Below are 18,280 nucleotides of genomic sequence, written 5' to 3'. Positions count from 1 at the left end.
CAGTAATGAAAGAATCGTCTTTCTTGACTTAGAGATCTATATTGAAAATAACCAAATCAAGAGTAAGACACACTTCAAAACAGTAGATAGTAACAACTATATTCATGCAGAGAGCTGCCATCATAGCAAATGGAAAAACAATATCCCCAAAGGACAATTGTTAAGAATCAGAAAGAATTGCACAAAAGAAGAAGATTACATAGAACAATCAAAACTATTAAAAAAGAAATTCATTGAAAGAGGCTATAATAGTGAAACTATAGACAAACAAATAGAAGTAATAAAAAACAGAGATAGAAATGAAATAATTTATAAACAAAACACTGGCACAAAAAAAGAAAAACCAAAATTACCATTTATAACCCAATATAACCAAGACCACAAGAAAATTGAAAAAATTATACAAAAACATTGGAGTATACTTAAATTAGATGAAAAATTAAAGGACCAAATAGGTGAAAAACCCGAAATCATCTACAGAAGAGCTAATAATTTAAAAACTAAATTAGCACCTACTGACCTAAAAAAGAAAAAGAAACCAGATAGAGATCTCAAAGGTAACGAAATAAAAGGTTTTTTTCCCTGTTTTGCCTGCAAATCTTGTAGACACTCTGAAAAGAGAAAGAAATTCAAATCCAACACCACCGGAAAAGAATATAATATAAAACATCAAATCCGATGTACAGACAAAAATATAATATACCTTCTTGAATGTTTTTGTGGAAAACAATACATAGGGGAATCTACTAGACCTGTCAGGGAGAGAGTGAGGGAACATATACTATCTATAGAGCACGCAGGAGAGGATAGAAACAAAGATCTCCCAGTACCACAACATTTCTTAAAATGTAACAATTGTGACTTAAAGAAATTCAAATATGTTGCAATAGACAAAATAAACCAAAACTGGAGAGGAGGCGATATAGAGAATGAGTTATTAAAATTAGAGTACAAGTGGATTTATGAACTAGAGACTAAGGCACCAAAAGGATTAAATATTGATTTCAGCATTACACCTTTCCTGAAGTACTAAGCCAAATTTCCACCACTCGAAAGAATACCCATATCACTAATCTTAATATCCACCTATGAATATCAGACATAAATTAATCAAAAACAATAAAGTTAAACGACACTTTAAATAAGGATGAAATGAATTTAATTAAATCCACCGATTTGTTCCAAATATACCCTAAGACCCAAATTATTTAATATAGTAAATGCACTTATAGCCACTGAAAGTTCCACCTATCTGTTAATTACAGAAATACATAGTGCTTAGCCAAAGAGACTTCAACATTCTAGCAGATCATGCAGAAATGAATACAACATCAAGTAATTGATTCTACTAAGCATTAACGGACTAGAAGTGTAATAAAAGAAATCCAATTTAATTGTTTTTAAATAAATCTATTTAACAAGTTTTACCTCCAAATAAATAAATTTAAATTTATTATTCACTTTCAACATCATAACGTTTATAAGCATATGATCGACAAATATCTGCATCCGTGAATATAGATCTAATCTATTCTTTAGACATAAAAAATCATCTTGGTCCCAGAACTTTCTTATTTTACCAACCAAATATTATTTTGATTGTTTATCTGTATGTACTAAGTTCAAATTGATTATAAGATCAGGATATACCAAAAGAACTGTTCCTATATAATTGCATCTAAACTGAGCCAACAATATAGTAAAAAATTCAACCAATGGTAAAAAATTCAACCAATGGGAGAATAGACCAGACATGGTAAAAAATTCAACCAATGGGAGAATAGACCAGAGGTTCAAATAAGACCGCCAAACTGAATTGGAGCATTATGTATGAAAAAGGCTGCAGTTGACAGCCGAAACGCGTCCAGACATACTGCTCCAGAGACTCAGGACTTTATTCCAACTTCCACATCTGCATTAAATCATATCCAGCAGCTCTACACTAAAGATCAAGACAAGGAAGTAGAACCGCTATCGGAACAATATTATGTAAGGTACAAAGATCGAGGACCGCCAACAAATGAGAGAGCAAAAAAAAAACAAGTCAGAAATCTAGCAGAACTCGACTCCAGTGTGAGCCCTCCGGTACCGCAAAAGAATCTAAATACTTAAAAAAGGTCACACAGTAACCAAAAAGCTCAAAACATAGCCTAAAACATCGCACAGCTTGGCAATTTGTGGTCATTTCTCTAACCGAACCGTTCAACAAAAGTAAATTAGAGAACAAAGTCCGACAACATCCAACTAAATAATCAGCAAGAACAAATAGAAGATTGTATTTTTGCACAATAAAATACACCAGAAAGACTGTGTAAGACCCCCTGGTGGGTCCTCCAACAAAGGATACACAAGATCTCCTAACATCGCACAGTTTTTGGCAACTTGAGAATACTTTTCTAACCAAACACCTGAAAGACTGTGCAAGACCCCCTGGTGGGTCCTCCAACAAAGGATACAAAAAATCGTAACCTACACATCATCAAAAAGATCACAACTAAAGCAACAAACTATTGCCATACTGACCCTCTGGATACGATTATAAGAGACCCCCTGGTGGGTTTCCACAATAGTTTGCTTCAACAAACAGGATTTACAGAATAACTATACCGGTATAGTACAACCATCTTGGAATTTTTTCTTTTTTAAGGTACCTTTTATTTTTTAAGCCCCGGGCGAATGCATTTTTGCATATTCTTCTATTCCATGTGTGTTATATTAATATATGCAGGAATCTACATATAAACTATAAGCCCCCCTTTTTTGCTCGAGTTAGTAATATCACATACATATTTCTAGGTACGCTATTATATTTTAGAATAATTATATTTCTAACTGTCTTGTATTGATTATATTTTAATTCCGGATCCGGTCAAATAATAGGTAGTTCTAGCTTTTATTGTTTTTACTGTATGCATGTATTTATAAGTTACTTTGAATAAATTCTTTATATTATTTACTCAATACCAGATATCTGTCTTTCATATTACGGATTGAAATTATTATACTTCTAGTAAATTGAAACTTACACTTGCATTTGTTTTACACAGTATCAAATAAGTATCAAAAAATAAAAACATCTTAACATAGTATCAAACACTAGGCAAGATTTAGACTGAGTAAATCTGGTTCAGAGTTACTCCGGTCGCACTGCAAACTAAACAAAAATCCCCATTTTTTAGTGTCAGTAGCAAGGATAAACATTCACATGGAAACACATCTATACTGGTAATGTCATTCACTTTACAGGGACCTTCTATATGTTACACAGAGTCACTTTTGGACCCATTAACCATTAAGATAAATGAGTAATATCAGAACGTATACTAAACTGTGCGATCACTTTTGGATTTCAGGTCATACATAATGAAGAACTAAATACACCACAATGAGGAACTTTGCTATTAACTGTAATAAAAGCCCCTCCCCCTTAGAATTAAAGGGACACTGAAATGTATATAAATGAATTACATCTTTGAATAGACACATATTTACAATATACATATATTAGCAAAAATGCTTCTAGTAAAAGTAAATCACTGTTTTAGTGTTAGCATTTTTCTCTTCACGTGCATGTGAAGCATAGCTAGATATTCTCAAGGACCAGAATTTAAATTGTGCAGCTGCCCAGAGTGTCAGTGGGGCTTGGATCATGTCAGCAATTAGCAAATTGAGTCATTACCAAATGTATAAGCACTTTAGGCTATCTGAGCAAGTGCTCTGTTTAAAATGATGGTGCACGGTGAATACTTAAACTCTTAAAGCAGCTATACATGTATATTACAAAAATGCTTCTTTTCAAAACTGAAATGCATCTATATGTGCATTCCAATTTTGGCTGGAATATCGCTTTAAGTGACAAATTATCAACTGGTTCCCCAAAAGTACTAGTCATTTCTTATATAGGTAAAAGCAATATCTCCAAACGGCGCATTCTAAATACCGTCTGTTTTTATATATGGGAGAATCAAGCCATAATAATTAGCTCAATAAGCACATATTATTAAATGTATATAAGCAATAAAACGTTTCTATTTGTTTCTGTTTTTCGATTTTCTTATCAATAAAGTTAAAAAAAAAAATACAACTGATCTGAGTGCTATATAGAACTTTATAGTCTTTATCTAATGTTACAGACCATTAAATAGGTGTGACATAACTCCCTGACCTGGTGATACCCAACGTAGGCAGACAGAGGTAAGGGGTATGGTTTAAGTGGGCACTCATGGGCGCACAAAATCATTCCCAGTCTGTGTTGTGATACTTAGTGCCCAGATTATTTAGCAGAAATGGCAAACAGACTCACCTTATAGGCAAAAAGCTGGCTAGACATTCCAGGAGGGCGACCCATTACAGACACAGCCACAGGTCCGCTATGTGGGGCATCACTGGCAGACAGGAGGCAAATTATCCTGGCGACAAAAGATGGAGACTAACAGTAATTAGTGTAATCCCCAATTATTATTTATACCGCTCAATAAAAGTAGCAGTCTCCCATTAAGTTAAAACCTCATCTTAGCAGAAGCAGCAGCAGCACAGTTAGGGTAAAATTAAAGGGAAATAAAACCCAAATATTTTCTTTTATTATTCAGATTGAGCATATGATTTTAAACATCTTTCCAATCTACTTCTATTATCTAATATGATATGTTCTCTTGATATCCTTTGTTGAAAAAGGATATCTAGGTAGGTCCAGGAGCTTCTGATTGGTGGCTGCACATATATGCCTCATGTAATTGGCTCACCATTGTGTTCAGCTAGCTCCCAGTAGTGCACTGCTGCTTCTTCAACAAAGGATACCAAAAAATGAAGCAAATTAGATGACAGAAGTAAATTAGAAAATTGTTTAAAATTATGATCTGAATCATGAAAGAAAAAAATTTGGGTTTTGTGTTCCTTTAAAGAGACAGTCAACACCAGAATTTTTGTTGTTTAAAAAGATAGATAATCCCTTTATTACCCATTCCCCAGTTTTGCATAACCAACACGGTTATATTAATACACTTTTTACTGCTGTGACTATCTTGTATCTAAGCATCTTCTGACCACCCCTAATCACATGACTTTTAGTTATTATCTATTGACTTACATTTTAGCCAATTAGTGCAGTGTCTGCCACAATCCACGGGCGTGCTCACAATGTTATCTATAGGGTTTACCTGAACTAGCTCTCCCCTGCTGTGAAAAGCAAATACAAAGCATGTGATTAGAGGAGGTCTTCAAGGGTTTCGAAGTTATCATATGAGCATTCCTAGGTCTAGCTTTCAACTAAGAATACCAAGAGAACAAAGCAAAATTGTTGATAAAAGTAAATTGGAAAGTTGTTTAAAATTGCATGCCCTATTTGAAAAATTAAAGTTTTTTTTGGACTTGACTGTCCCTTTAACTAATGACAGATAGAATGCACTTGCTGGCTGCAATCACGGCAATAACCACCAGAGGGCATCATCTTACCACTATTAGGCTGATTGTTTAGAACAACCACCTAGTACAGGTCACCCTCTATGGAAACTCTCAGTATTTACTGACAATTATTATCATGCTGATAATGGCACTGAATGTGCTGCAGGCAGAATAAAAACAATACCCCACATGTGTTACACAACTATTATTATTGTAACCATTTATTTGTACAGTGCCACAAACTTTGGTAGGACAACAATATGACATAATATGATATGCAATAATGTCACAAAATACGTTACACAACAATATGACACACAACTTGTTACACAATATGATACATGACACCACACTCAGCAATACACACAACTGCACATACACATGGCTTAAAGGGACAGACAACACCAAAACTGTTATTGATTAAAAAGATAGACAACGCCTTTAGTAGCCATTCCCCAGTTTTGCACAACCATCATAGTTATATTAATGAACTTTATAACATTTAAACCTCTAAATTTCAGGCTGTTTCTAAGCCACTACAGACAGCCTCTTATCCCATGCTTTTTATTTGCTTTTCACAACAAAAGACTGCTAGTTCATGTGAGCAATATAGATAACATTGTGCACATGCATGTGGAGTTATTTAAGAGTCAGCACAACACAGAACTAATTGGCTAAAATGCAAGTCAATAAATAATAAATACAAAGTCATGTGATCAGGGGGCTGTCAGAAGATGCTTAGATACAAGGTAATCACAGAGGTAAAAAGTATATACAGGTATTAATAAAACTGAGGAATGGGTAATAAAGGGATTATCTTTTATCTTTTAAAACAATAACAATTCTGGTGCAGACTGTCCCTTTAAATGTAAAACACGCTCATTAACGTCAGTAATCTCATTACCACTACATATTACTAGAACGCCAGCAGTAAAACATGTAACGTACTATTATATGAGTCAGTCTTTTTATATGCATAGTTATTATCAGGTGCTTGGGAAGGGCCCACACACAGTCACAATAAAATAAAAGTGACAATATACTTAAAGTGATGGTAATATAAAATCAGATCCGGAACGTTAGTGATATTTTAGATGGAGTTGCATTCATCAGTTGTAATGAAGATGCGCTATAACTTTCTTTTTAATATAGATATGAAATGTAAATACCCCGCGCTCTGCTGCCCACTTCAAAAGTCTTTGATATAATGTTTTGAATTGTTGTCCAATCAGCGCTCTAGCTACAACAAAAGTGCCATAAGGGCAGAGCGCTGATTGGACAACTATTCAAACAGAAAAATTGACTTAGGAAGTGGGCGGCGGAGCACAGGGTATTGGAATTTCATATCTATATTAAAAAGTAAGCTATAGTGCATCTTCATTACTCAGATGAATGAAACTCCATATAAAATATTACTAAAATTCTGGATCTGTTTTTATAAAAGGGAGAGTTTACATCACTTTAATAAATACCCACTTCTGGTTGCAGTCACTTACAGCGACTATTCTATAAGACGTGACAGGTTTTAATTCCTTTTTGAACTCAACTTCTTGTTATTTAGCCTCATAATCTGTCCGTGTAAACAGCTCTGGGTTAACCCCTATGTATCCATACACAACTATTGTTCCAAAGAGGGGGAGAAGGGGTAAATAGGAGAGGGTGATGGGGGGGGGGGAGACAGAGTGAGAGGGAGGTAGAAAGGGAAATGGGGGAGAGAGAGAGAGGGAGAGACTGTAAAGGATAGATCCCAGATGGGTTGCTATAGGATTGTATCAGTTAAGGGGATATTATAGCTAATGTGGAATGACACAATGCACAAAGGGAACAATTTAAAGAAAGAGTATACTATAACATTGTTTTTCCCTTTATGAGTTTCCAATGACTTGATATACAAGCCTTAGAGTATAAAATGTCTGAGGAATTGTTTATTTGGGTTTATTTTTGTGTATGAAATAGCAGATTTTGTTGTTTGAAAACAACCCATTCAAATGAGCGGAGCTTGCAGGGAAATCAGATTTCCCATTCTTCTTTTTTTTTATACTTTCTATACACACACATGCTTCTTTATATTATCTCTATCTGTACTGTAATACCAAAGCCCAATAGTTAGCGAGAGCAATTAAAAACTAACATTTTATTACTTATCTCTCCTACCTCCCTACTGGGAATGTAATTCCTTCTGCTGGCTATGTTTAAACAGCTTCTTTAAAGCCAATACTTAAGAATAGAAACTTTCAGTATACCACAGGCAAAAACAGCTATTTCTAATGCAGAAAAAAAGGTAAATGAGCTATTTGTAAACAATTTAATACACTCCAGCAGGTAAAACGGATCATTGGGAACAACTTGAGAAAATGTAGGGTACACTGCAGTGTGTTTGTATCCTTTGTTGTAAATAACAAATTAGTAATCTCCTGGGCTCTGTAGACGATGGGATAAACACACCAACCTGTTGGATACGTGGTACAGATCAGGCTGCACTTCGCAGGGATTATCGGCCACTGTCACAGACACTTCTTCCGCACGCTGGCCCATGTTAGCTCCTATGATGGTCAACATGGTTCCTCCCTGAACAATCCCAGACGATGGGGTGAACTGGCCAAGAGAAGAGATGGTTCTATCATAAACCTGAGCTACGTATTGTCCATCCAATCAGAAGCTGTACTGCTGTATGTAGTGCAAACATATCTGATCTACAGCGTGACAAGTAATGTTTGTAGGCATCAGGTCACTAGCTTTACTCGTCCTACAACTTTTACCTAGTGCCTTACTTCAATAAAGGGATAGGAAAATTTGAATGTGCATGGGAGCATTTCAGTTTGAATTGGAAGCATTTTTGTGATATACTGCCATTAGCAAAAAATGCTTCTAGTAAAAGCGATTACTGTTTTTCAGAGGCATATGCACATATGCTGTTAAGGGTCTGTGCACCAGTACTCAGAGAGATGGTAGTGGTTTGTATTATAACTGTAAAGACTTAAAGGGACAGTCTATACCTTGGTTCTCTTAAAGGCTCACCTTAGAATAAGCTACAAATAACCTCCTGCATCCTTTCTATATCATACGACAGGAACGGTAAAAAATTTATCTTAAAATGAATATTGTTTCTGGCCACTTTGAAAAGGCTGCCAAGCTCTTCCCACTAATTACATCACGATCTGGGCTGCATATGGCATCCAATCACAAAAGACTCACTAGTTGGATTCAACAGACTGTCAATGCTATTCAGCAGAGTGCCTAGATGCAGCCCAGATCGTGATGTCATCAGTGGGCGGAGCGTGGCAGTCATTTCAAGCTGGCCAGAAACAATATTCATTATAAAAACATAATTTATGCTTACCTGATAAATTCCTTTCTTCTGTAGTGTGATCAGTCCACGGGTCATCATTACTTCTGGGATATTACTCCTCCCCAACAGGAAGTGCAAGAGGATTCACCCAGCAGAGCTGCATATAGCTCCTCCCCTCTACGTCACTCCCAGTCATTCGACCAAGGACCAACGAGAAAGGAAAAGCCAAGGGTGAAGTGGTGACTGGAGTATAAATTAAAAAATATTTACCTGCCTTAAAAACAGGGCGGGCCGTGGACTGATCACACTACAGAAGAAAGGAATTTATCAGGTAAGCATAAATTATGTTTTCTTCTGTTAAGTGTGATCAGTCCACGGGTCATCATTACTTCTGGGATACCAATACCAAAGCAAAAGTACACGGATGACGGGAGGGATAGGCAGGCTCTTTATACAGAAGGAACCACTGCCTGAAGAACCTTTCTCTCAAAAATAGCCTCCGATGAAGCAAAAGTGTCAAATTTGTAAAATTTGGAAAAAGTATGAAGCGAAGACCAAGTTGCAGCCTTGCAAATCTGTTCAACAGAGGCCTCATTCTTGAAGGCCCAAGTGGAAGCCACAGCTCTAGTAGAATGAGCTGTAATTCTTTCAGGAGGCTGCTGTCCAGCAGTCTCATAAGCTAAACGAATTATGCTACGAAGCCAAAAAGAAAGAGAGGTAGCGGAAGCTTTTTGACCTCTCCTCTGCCCAGAGTAAATGACAAACAGAGAAGACGTTTGTCGAAATTCCTTAGTTGCCTGTAAGTAAAATTTTAGAGCACGGACTACATCCAGGTTGTGCAGTAGACGTTCCTTCTTTGAAGAAGGATTTGGGCATAAAGAAGGAACAACAATCTCTTGATTGATATTCCTGTTAGTAACTACCTTAGGTAAGAACCCAGGTTTAGTACGCAGGACTACCTTATCCGAATGAAAAATCAAATAAGGAGAATCACAATGTAAGGCTGATAATTCAGAGACTCTTCGAGCCGAGGAAATAGCCATTAAAAATAGAACTTTCCAAGATAACAACTTTATATCAATGGAATGAAGGGGTTCAAACGGAACGCCCTGTAAAACATTAAGAACAAGGTTTAAACTCCATGGTGGAGCAACAGTTTTAAACACAGGCTTAATTCTGGCCAAAGCCTGACAAAAAGCCTGGACGTCAGGAACTTCTGACAGACGTTTGTGTAACAGAATGGACAGAGCTGAGATCTGTCCCTTTAATGAACTAGCAGATAAACCCTTTTCTAAACCTTCTTGTAGAAAAGACAATATCCTAGGAATCCTAACCTTACTCCAAGAGTAACCTTTGGATTCACACCAATATAGGTATTTACGCCATATCTTATGGTAAATCTTTCTGGTAACAGGTTTCCTAGCCTGTATTAAGGTATCAATAACTGACTCAGAAAACCCACGTCTTGATAAAATCAAGCGTTCAATTTCCAAGCAGTCAGCTTCAGAGAAGTTAGATTTTGATGTTTGAAGGGACCCTGTATCAGAAGGTCCTGTTTCAGAGGTAGAGACCAAGGTGGACAGGATGACATGTCCACCAGGTCTGCATACCAAGTCCTGCGTGGCCACGCAGGTGCTATTAGAATCACTGATGCTCTCTCTTGTTTGATTCTGGCAATCAATCGAGGAAGCAACGGGAAGGGTGGAAACACGTAAGCCATCCTGAAGTCCCAAGGTGCTGTCAGAGCATCTATCAGGACTGCTCCTGGATCCCTGGATCTGGACCCGTAACGAGGAAGCTTGGCGTTCTGTCGAGACGCCATGAGATCTATCTCTGGTTTGCCCCAACGTCGAAGTATTTGGGCAAAGACCTCCGGATGAAGTTCCCACTCCCCCGGATGAAAAGTCTGACGACTTAAGAAATCCGCCTCCCAGTTCTCCACTCCCGGGATGTGGATTGCTGACAGGTGGCAAGAGTGAGACTCTGCCCAGCAAATTATCTTTGATACTTCCATCATAGCTAGGGAGCTTCTTGTCCCTCCCTGATGGTTGATGTAAGCTACAGTCGTGATGTTGTCCGACTGAAACCTGATGAACCCCCGAGTTGTCAACTGGGGCCAAGCCAGGAGGGCATTGAGATCTGCTCTCAATTCCAGAATGTTTATTGGCAGGAGACTCTCCTCCTGACTCCATTGTCCCTGAGCCTTCAGAGAATTCCAGACGGCACCCCAACCTAGAAGGCTGGCGTCTGTTGTTACAATTGTCCAGTCTGGTCTGCTGAATGGCATCCCCCTGGACAGATGTGGCCGAGAAAGCCACCATAGAAGAGAATTTCTGGTCTCTTGATCCAGATTCAGAGAAGGGGATAAGTCTGAGTAATCCCCATTCCACTGACTTAGCATGCACAGTTGCAGTGGTCTGAGGTGTAAGCGTGCAAAGGGTACTATGTCCATTGCCGCTACCATTAAGCCGATTACCTCCATGCATTGAGCCACTGACGGGTGTTGAATGGAATGAAGGGTGCGGCAAGCACTTTGAAGTCTTGTTAGCCTGTCCTCTGTCAGGTAAATCTTCATTTCTACAGAATCTATAAGAGTCCCCAGGAAGGGAACTCTTGTGAGTGGAACGAGTGAACTTTTCTTTTCGTTCACCTTCCATCCATGTGACCTTAGAAATGCCAGCACTAACTCTGTATGAGACTTGGCAGTTTGAAAGCTTGAAGCTTGTATCAGAATGTCGTCTAGGTATGGAGCTACCGAGATTCCCCGCGGTCTTAGTACCGCCAGAAGAGCACCCAGAACCTTTGTGAAGATTCTTGGAGCTGTAGCCAATCCGAATGGAAGAGCCACAAACTGGTAATGCCTGTCTAGGAAGGCAAACCTTAGGTACCGATAATGATCTTTGTGAATCGGTATGTGAAGGTAAGCATCTTTTAAATCTACAGTGGTCATGTATTGACCCTCTTGGATCATAGGTAAAATTGTCCGAATAGTCTCCATCTTGAACGATGGAACTCTTAGGAATTTGTTTAGGATCTTTAAGTCCAGGATTGGTCTGAAAGTTCCCTCTTTTTTGGGAACCACAAACAGATTTGAGTAAAACCCCTGTCCCTGTTCCGATCGTGGAACTGGATGGATTACTCCCATTAACAAGAGCTCTTGTACGCAGCGTAGAAACGCCTCTTTCTTTGTCTGGATTGTTGACAATCTTGACAGATGAAATCTCTCTCTTGGAGGAGAGTATTTGAAGTCCAGAAGGTATCCCTGAGATATTATCTCTAGCGCCCAGGGATCCTGAACATCTCTTGCCCAAGCCTGGGCGAAGAGAGAAAGTCTGCCCCCCACTAGATCCGATCCCGGATCGGGGGCCCTCAATTCATGCTGTTTTAGGGGCAGCAGCAGGTTTCCTAGTCTGCTTGCCCTTGTTCCAGGACTGGTTAGGTTTCCAGCCTTGTCTGTAGCGAGCAACAGCTCCTTCCTGTTTTGGTGCAGAGGAAGTTGATGCTGCTCCTGCTTTGAAATTACGAAAGGAACGAAAATTAGACTGTCTAGTCTTGGCTTTGGCTTTGTCCTGAGGCAGGGCATGGCCTTTACCTCCTGTAATGTCAGCGATAATCTCTTTCAACCCGGGCCCGAATAAGGTCTGCCCTTTGAAAGGTATATTAAGCAATTTAGACTTAGAAGTAACATCAGCTGACCAGGATTTTAGCCACAGCGCCCTGCGTGCCTGAATGGCGAATCCTGAATTCTTCGCCGTAAGTTTAGTAAGATGTACTACGGCCTCCGAAATGAATGAATTAGCTAGTTTAAGGACTCTAAGCCTGTCCGTAATGTCGCCCAGAGTAGCTGAACCAATGTTCTCTTCCAGAGACTCAATCCAGAATGCCGCTGCAGCCGTGATCGGCGCAATGCATGCAAGGGGTTGCAATATAAAACCTTGTTGAACAAACATTTTCTTAAAGGGACACTGTACCCAAATTTTATCTTTTGTGATTCAGATAGAGCATGCAATTTGAAGCAACTTTCTAATGTACTCCTATTATCAAATGTTCTTCATTCTCTTGGAGTGTTTATTTGAAAAGCAAGAATTTAAGTTTAGATGCCGGCCCATTTTTGGTGAACAACCTGGGTTGTCCTTGCTGATTGGGCAGCATCAATAAACAATTGCTGTCCATGGTTCTGAACCACAAATTTGCTGGCTCCTCAGCTTAGATGCCTTCTTTTTCAAATAAAGATATCAAGAGAACAAAGAAAAATTGATAATAGAAGTAAATTAGAAAGTTGCTTAAAATTGCATGCTCTATCTTTATCACAAAAGAAAAAATTTGGGTACAGTGTCCCTTTAAGGTAACCCTCTAACTTTTTATCCATTGGATCTGAAAAAGCACAGCTATCCTCCACCGGGATAGTGGTACGCTTAGCTAAGGTAGAAACTGCTCCCTCCACCTTAGGGACCGTTTGCCATAAGTCCCTTGTGGTGGCGTCTATTGGAAACATTTTTCTAAATATCGGAGGGGGTGAGAACGGCACACCGGGTCTATCCCACTCCTTAGTAACAATTTCAGTAAGTCTCTTAGGTATAGGAAAAACCTCAGTACTCGTCGGTACCGCAAAATATTTATCCAACCTACACATTTTCTCTGGTATTGCAACTGTGTTACAATCATTCAGAGCCGCTAACACCTCCCCTAGTAATACACGGAGGTTTTCCAGTTTGAATTTAAAATTTGAAATATCTGAATCCAGTCTGTTTGGATCAGAACCGTCACCCACAGAATGAAGTTCTCCGTCCTCATGTTCTGCCACCTGTGACGCAGTGTCTGACATGGCCCTAATATTATCAGCGCACTCTGTTCTCACCCCAGAGTGATCACGCTTACCTCTTAGTTCTGGTAATTTAGCCAAAACCTCAGTCATAACAGTAGCCATATCCTGTAATGTGATTTGTAATGGCCGCCCAGATGTACTCGGCGCTACAATATCACGCACCTCCCTCTGAGCGGGAGATGTAGGTACTGACACGTGAGGCGAGTTAGTCGGCATAACTCTCCCCTCGTTGTTTGGTGAAATTTGTTCAATTTGTACAGATTGACTTTTATTTAAAGTAGCATCAATACAGTTAGTACATAAATTTCTATTGGGCTCCACTTTGGCATTGCAACAAATGACACAGGTATCATCCTCTGAATCAGACATGTTTAACACACTAGCAAATAAACTTGCAACTTGGAAATACAATTCAATTAGAATAATATTAAAATGTACTGTGCCTTTAACCTCTTAAGGACATATGACGGAATTTTTCCGTCATAAAACAATTGAGCAAACTGAAAGCTGTGTCCTTAAAGGGTTAAGAAGCACAGAAGATCTATGACAGTTGAAAATTAATAAATTGAAACAGTTATAGCCTCAATCCTTGTAAACAACACAACTTTAACAAAGGTTTAATCCCATTAGCAAAGATAACAAATTCTGAAAGCAGGAAACAAATTACAGAATAAACTTTTTTATCTCAGTCAAACTATAATTCTCACAGCTCTGCTGAGAGAAATTACCTCCCTCAAAATAAGTTTTGAAGACCCCTGAGCTCTGTAGAGATGAACCGGATCATGCAGGGAATACAATGAGTTGCTGACTGAAATATTTGATGCATAGAAAAAGCGCCAAAAAACGGCCCCTCCCCCTCACACACAGCAGTGAGGGAGAACAGAAACTGTCAGAAAAACAGATTAAGCAACTGCCAAGTGGAAAAATAGTGCCCAAACATTTATTCACACAGTACCTCAGCAAATGAAAACGATTTTACATTCCAGCAAAAACGTTAAACATAATCTCTAGTTATTAAACAGCTTTATGTATTTCTTACAGTGTAATTCTAGTGAAGTACCATTCCCCAGAATACTGAAGTGTAAAGTATACATACATGACATTATATCGGTATGGCAGGATTTTCTCATCAATTCCATTGTCAGAAAATAAAAACTGCTACATACCTCTATGCAGATTCATCTGCCCGCTGTCCCCTGATCTGAAGTTTACCTCACTCCTCAGATGGCCGAGAACTGCAATATGATCTTAACTACTCCGGCTAAAATCATAGCAAAACTCTGGTAGATTCTTCTTCAAACTCTGCCAGAGAGGTAATAACACACTCCGGTGCTATTTTAAAATAACAAACTTTTGATTGAAGATATAAAACAAAGTATAATCACCATAGTCCTCTTACACATCCTATCTAGTCGTTGGGTGCAAGAGAATGACTGGGAGTGACGTAGAGGGGAGGAGCTATATGCAGCTCTGCTGGGTGAATCCTCTTGCACTTCCTGTTGGGGAGGAGTAATATCCCAGAAGTAATGATGACCCGTGGACTGATCACACTTAACAGAAGAAATATATTTTTTTTACTGTTTCTGCTGCATGATATAGAAAGGGTGCAGGAAGCCATTTTCAGCTTAAAGGGACATGAAACCCATATTTTTTCTTTCATGATTTAGAAAGAGAATGCAATTTTAAACATCTTTCTAATTTACTTCTATTATCTAATTTGTTTTATTCTCTTGATATTCTTTGCTGAAAAGCATATCTAGATATGCTCAGTAGCTGCTGATTGGTTGCTGCACATAGAAGCCTTGTGTGATTGGCTCACCCATGTGCATTGCTTTTTCTTCAACTAAGGATATCTAAAAAATGAAGCAAAATAAATAATAGAAGTAAATTGTAATGTTGTTTAAATTTGTATTCTCTATCTAAATCATGAAAGAAAGATTTTGGGTTTAGTGGCCCTTTAAGTTAAGGTAACACTTTAAGATGACTAAGGTGTAGACTGTCCCTTTAATTTGTGTCAAATAAGCCACTGCTGACTCTCTGAGGTGTTTGAATGCTGGTGCACGGGGCCCCAGAGCATATGTGCGTATACTGCCGAAGTATACTGCAAAAACGATTCTATTTATAATTGAAATGCACCCATGCACATTTCAATTTTGACCTTTCTATCCTTTTAAAGGGACATGACACTCAAAATGTATCTTTCCTGATTCAGATAGAGCATGTGATTTTTAAACAACTTTCCAATTTACTTCTTTTATCAAATTTGCTTCATTCTCTCAGTATTCTTTTTTGAAGGAGCAGCTATGCATTACTGGGAGCAAGCTGAACACATCTGGTGAACCAATGAAAAGAGGCATTTTTGTGCAGCCACCAATCAGCAGCTAGCTCACAGTAATGCTTTGGTGTTCCTGAGCCTACCTAGGTATCTTTTTCAACTAAGGATATCAAGAGAATGAAGCAAATTAGATAATAGAAGTAAATTAGTAAGTTGATTAAAATCACATGTTGGGTTTCATGTTCCTTAAGTTGGGTTCTTCCCTTTGCGTCCCCCTGCTAAACCTCTCACCTCATCCCTTGTTACTCTCTGGTGTTCCCATCTCTCTCCCCTGCTATATGATGCATCCTCACCGTAGCTTCAAACCCCCACTAAACCATTCTCTCCGTATAGCGTCGCCCTGTGTGTGTCACTCAGCCTCCTCTACAACCCTAACAGCTGCAGAGTTACCTTATGGATCATGTAGGGTATTGCTCTGCACTCTGGGTACCCACCAACCCTTTATCAAAATGGGTTAGACTGTAAGATTGGTGGGGAATAATAGCTCACCTAAAAAACTGTTATCCCAATAGTTTAGAAATAGTGTTTGGAGTAAGGTGGCGCAAAAAATGCTATTCCCAATGAGAGTTCTTAATAAATTATTGTAGAATTAATGGTAGGGTATTATTAACCCCTCTATTTGATTATTCCTTTTATAATTACCACAGGACTAAGTTGTAATTTTGAATATAGATTTATTGATATTAAATTAAATAAAATATAACATTAAAATCTTATAGAGTTGTCTTGACACCGGTGTCGGCTAAGTATATACAAATGGGTCTACTTTGTTAAAACATTAAAAGTATACATAAAATGTTACACAATTACTATAAAAACAGATTTTCTATAAGTTACAATTGTTTATACTTGATATATAATTTCCGTGACTTGGTTACTCAAATTTGTCAGCAGTATATATGTACGTTTAGCACGCTAATATAGGGTTATTGGTGAAAAACATTTGTGATACCTTATAGTGTATCCGTTTGATAACACTATGTTTCTTAAACTTTGATTAAAGCTGTCCTGAATCGGTTTGTGACCGTTTGTGTGGGGTGGTCAGACTCTGTCTGTATAGACTCCCCCGCGGTCTTAGAGTGAACCGGATTTAACCGCTTGTTAAGGGGTGTTTGACCTGACTTGAAACCTAAATGTAGGTTAACATCTGTGGGGTTTCTCCGTGGCAATGCGGTTAAATATGTGCCGCTACGTGTATCTGCTCCTTTCGGTCAGTGACCGATAGTCTACTTATGGTACAGCTGTTCCTCCTGTGGGGTCTCTCCGAGGTATAGGTTCAGTGCGGTTAAATATATGCCGCTAAAAGATCTTCTTTGAGGTCAGTGATCAGTCGCCTCTTGGAATGTAGCTGGTCTTCCTGTGGGGTTCTTCCTGTGGGGTCTCTCCTTTTTGTAAATTCAGTGCGGTTGTATATGCCGCTAGGTGTCTTTCTCTCCTTTCGGTCAGTGACCGATCGCCTCCTGGAGTGTAGCTGATCCTTTAGTGGTAGTTCTCCGTGGTGTGTATCTAGTGCGGTTAAATATATGCCGCCAGATGGAAATACCTGTTTGTAGGTGGATTCTTTCAAGGCAAGTGGGTGCAATAATTTATTGCAAAAGGTGGAATTAAAGACTTGCTTCGGTGAGTAGTCAGAAGAGCTCCTCTTGTTGCTTTCCACAATCATTGTGGCAGTTCTCCGGTATCTACGCGTTTCGGCTTGACAGCCTTTTTCAAGATCTTGAATCCACCTACAAACAGGTATTTCCATCTGGCGGCATATATTTAACCGCACTAGATACACACCACGGAGAACTACCACTAAAGGATCAGCTACACTCCAGGAGGCGATCGGTCACTGACCGAAAGGAGAGAAAGACACCTAGCGGCATATATAACCGCACTGAATTTACATCAAGGAGAGACCCCACAGGAAGACCAGCTACATTCCAAGAGGCGACTGATCACTGACCACAAAGAAGATCTTTTAGCGGCATATATTTAACCGCACTGAACCTATACCTCGGAGAGACCCCACAGGAGGAACAGCTGTACCATAAGTAGACGATCGGTCACTGACCGAAAGGAGCAGATACACGTAGCGGCACATATTTAACCGCATTGCCACGGAGAAACCCCACAGATGTTAACCTACATTTAGGTTTCAAGTCAGGTCAAACACCCCTTAACAAGCGGTTAAATCCGGTTCACTCTAAGACCGCGGGGGAGTCTATACAGACATAGAGTCTGACCACCTCACACAAACGGTGTCAAACCGATTCAGGACAGCTTTAATCAAAGTTTAAGAAACATAGTGTTATCAAACGGATACACTATAAGGTATCACAAATGTTTTTCACCAATAACCCTATATTAGCGTGTTAAACGTACATATATACTGCTGACAAATTTGAATAACCAAGTCACGGAGATTATATATATTAGCGTGTTAAAC

The 18,280-nt window shown here is 38.8% G+C and overlaps 1 protein-coding gene across 1 annotated transcript in view; it reads right to left on the bottom strand.

Annotated features, from left to right (window-relative positions):
* Positions 1-18,280, bottom strand: part of PLXNB3 (plexin B3) — a gene marked incomplete at its 5' end in the record, with an annotated part of 74,451 nt that overhangs the window by 37,195 nt on the left and 18,976 nt on the right. Inside the window, 2 exon segments of the mRNA XM_053696042.1 lie at positions 4,304-4,409; positions 7,850-7,995. Of these exon segments, the coding sequence (XP_053552017.1) occupies positions 4,304-4,409; positions 7,850-7,995 (252 nt within the window).

Source organism: Bombina bombina, chromosome 12 (genome assembly GCF_027579735.1).
Source record: "Bombina bombina isolate aBomBom1 chromosome 12, aBomBom1.pri, whole genome shotgun sequence".
Taxonomy (NCBI): Eukaryota; Metazoa; Chordata; class Amphibia; order Anura; family Bombinatoridae; genus Bombina; species Bombina bombina.
The sequence above is the reverse complement of the archived record's forward strand: the minus strand, read 5'-3'. Positions and strand labels throughout refer to the sequence as shown.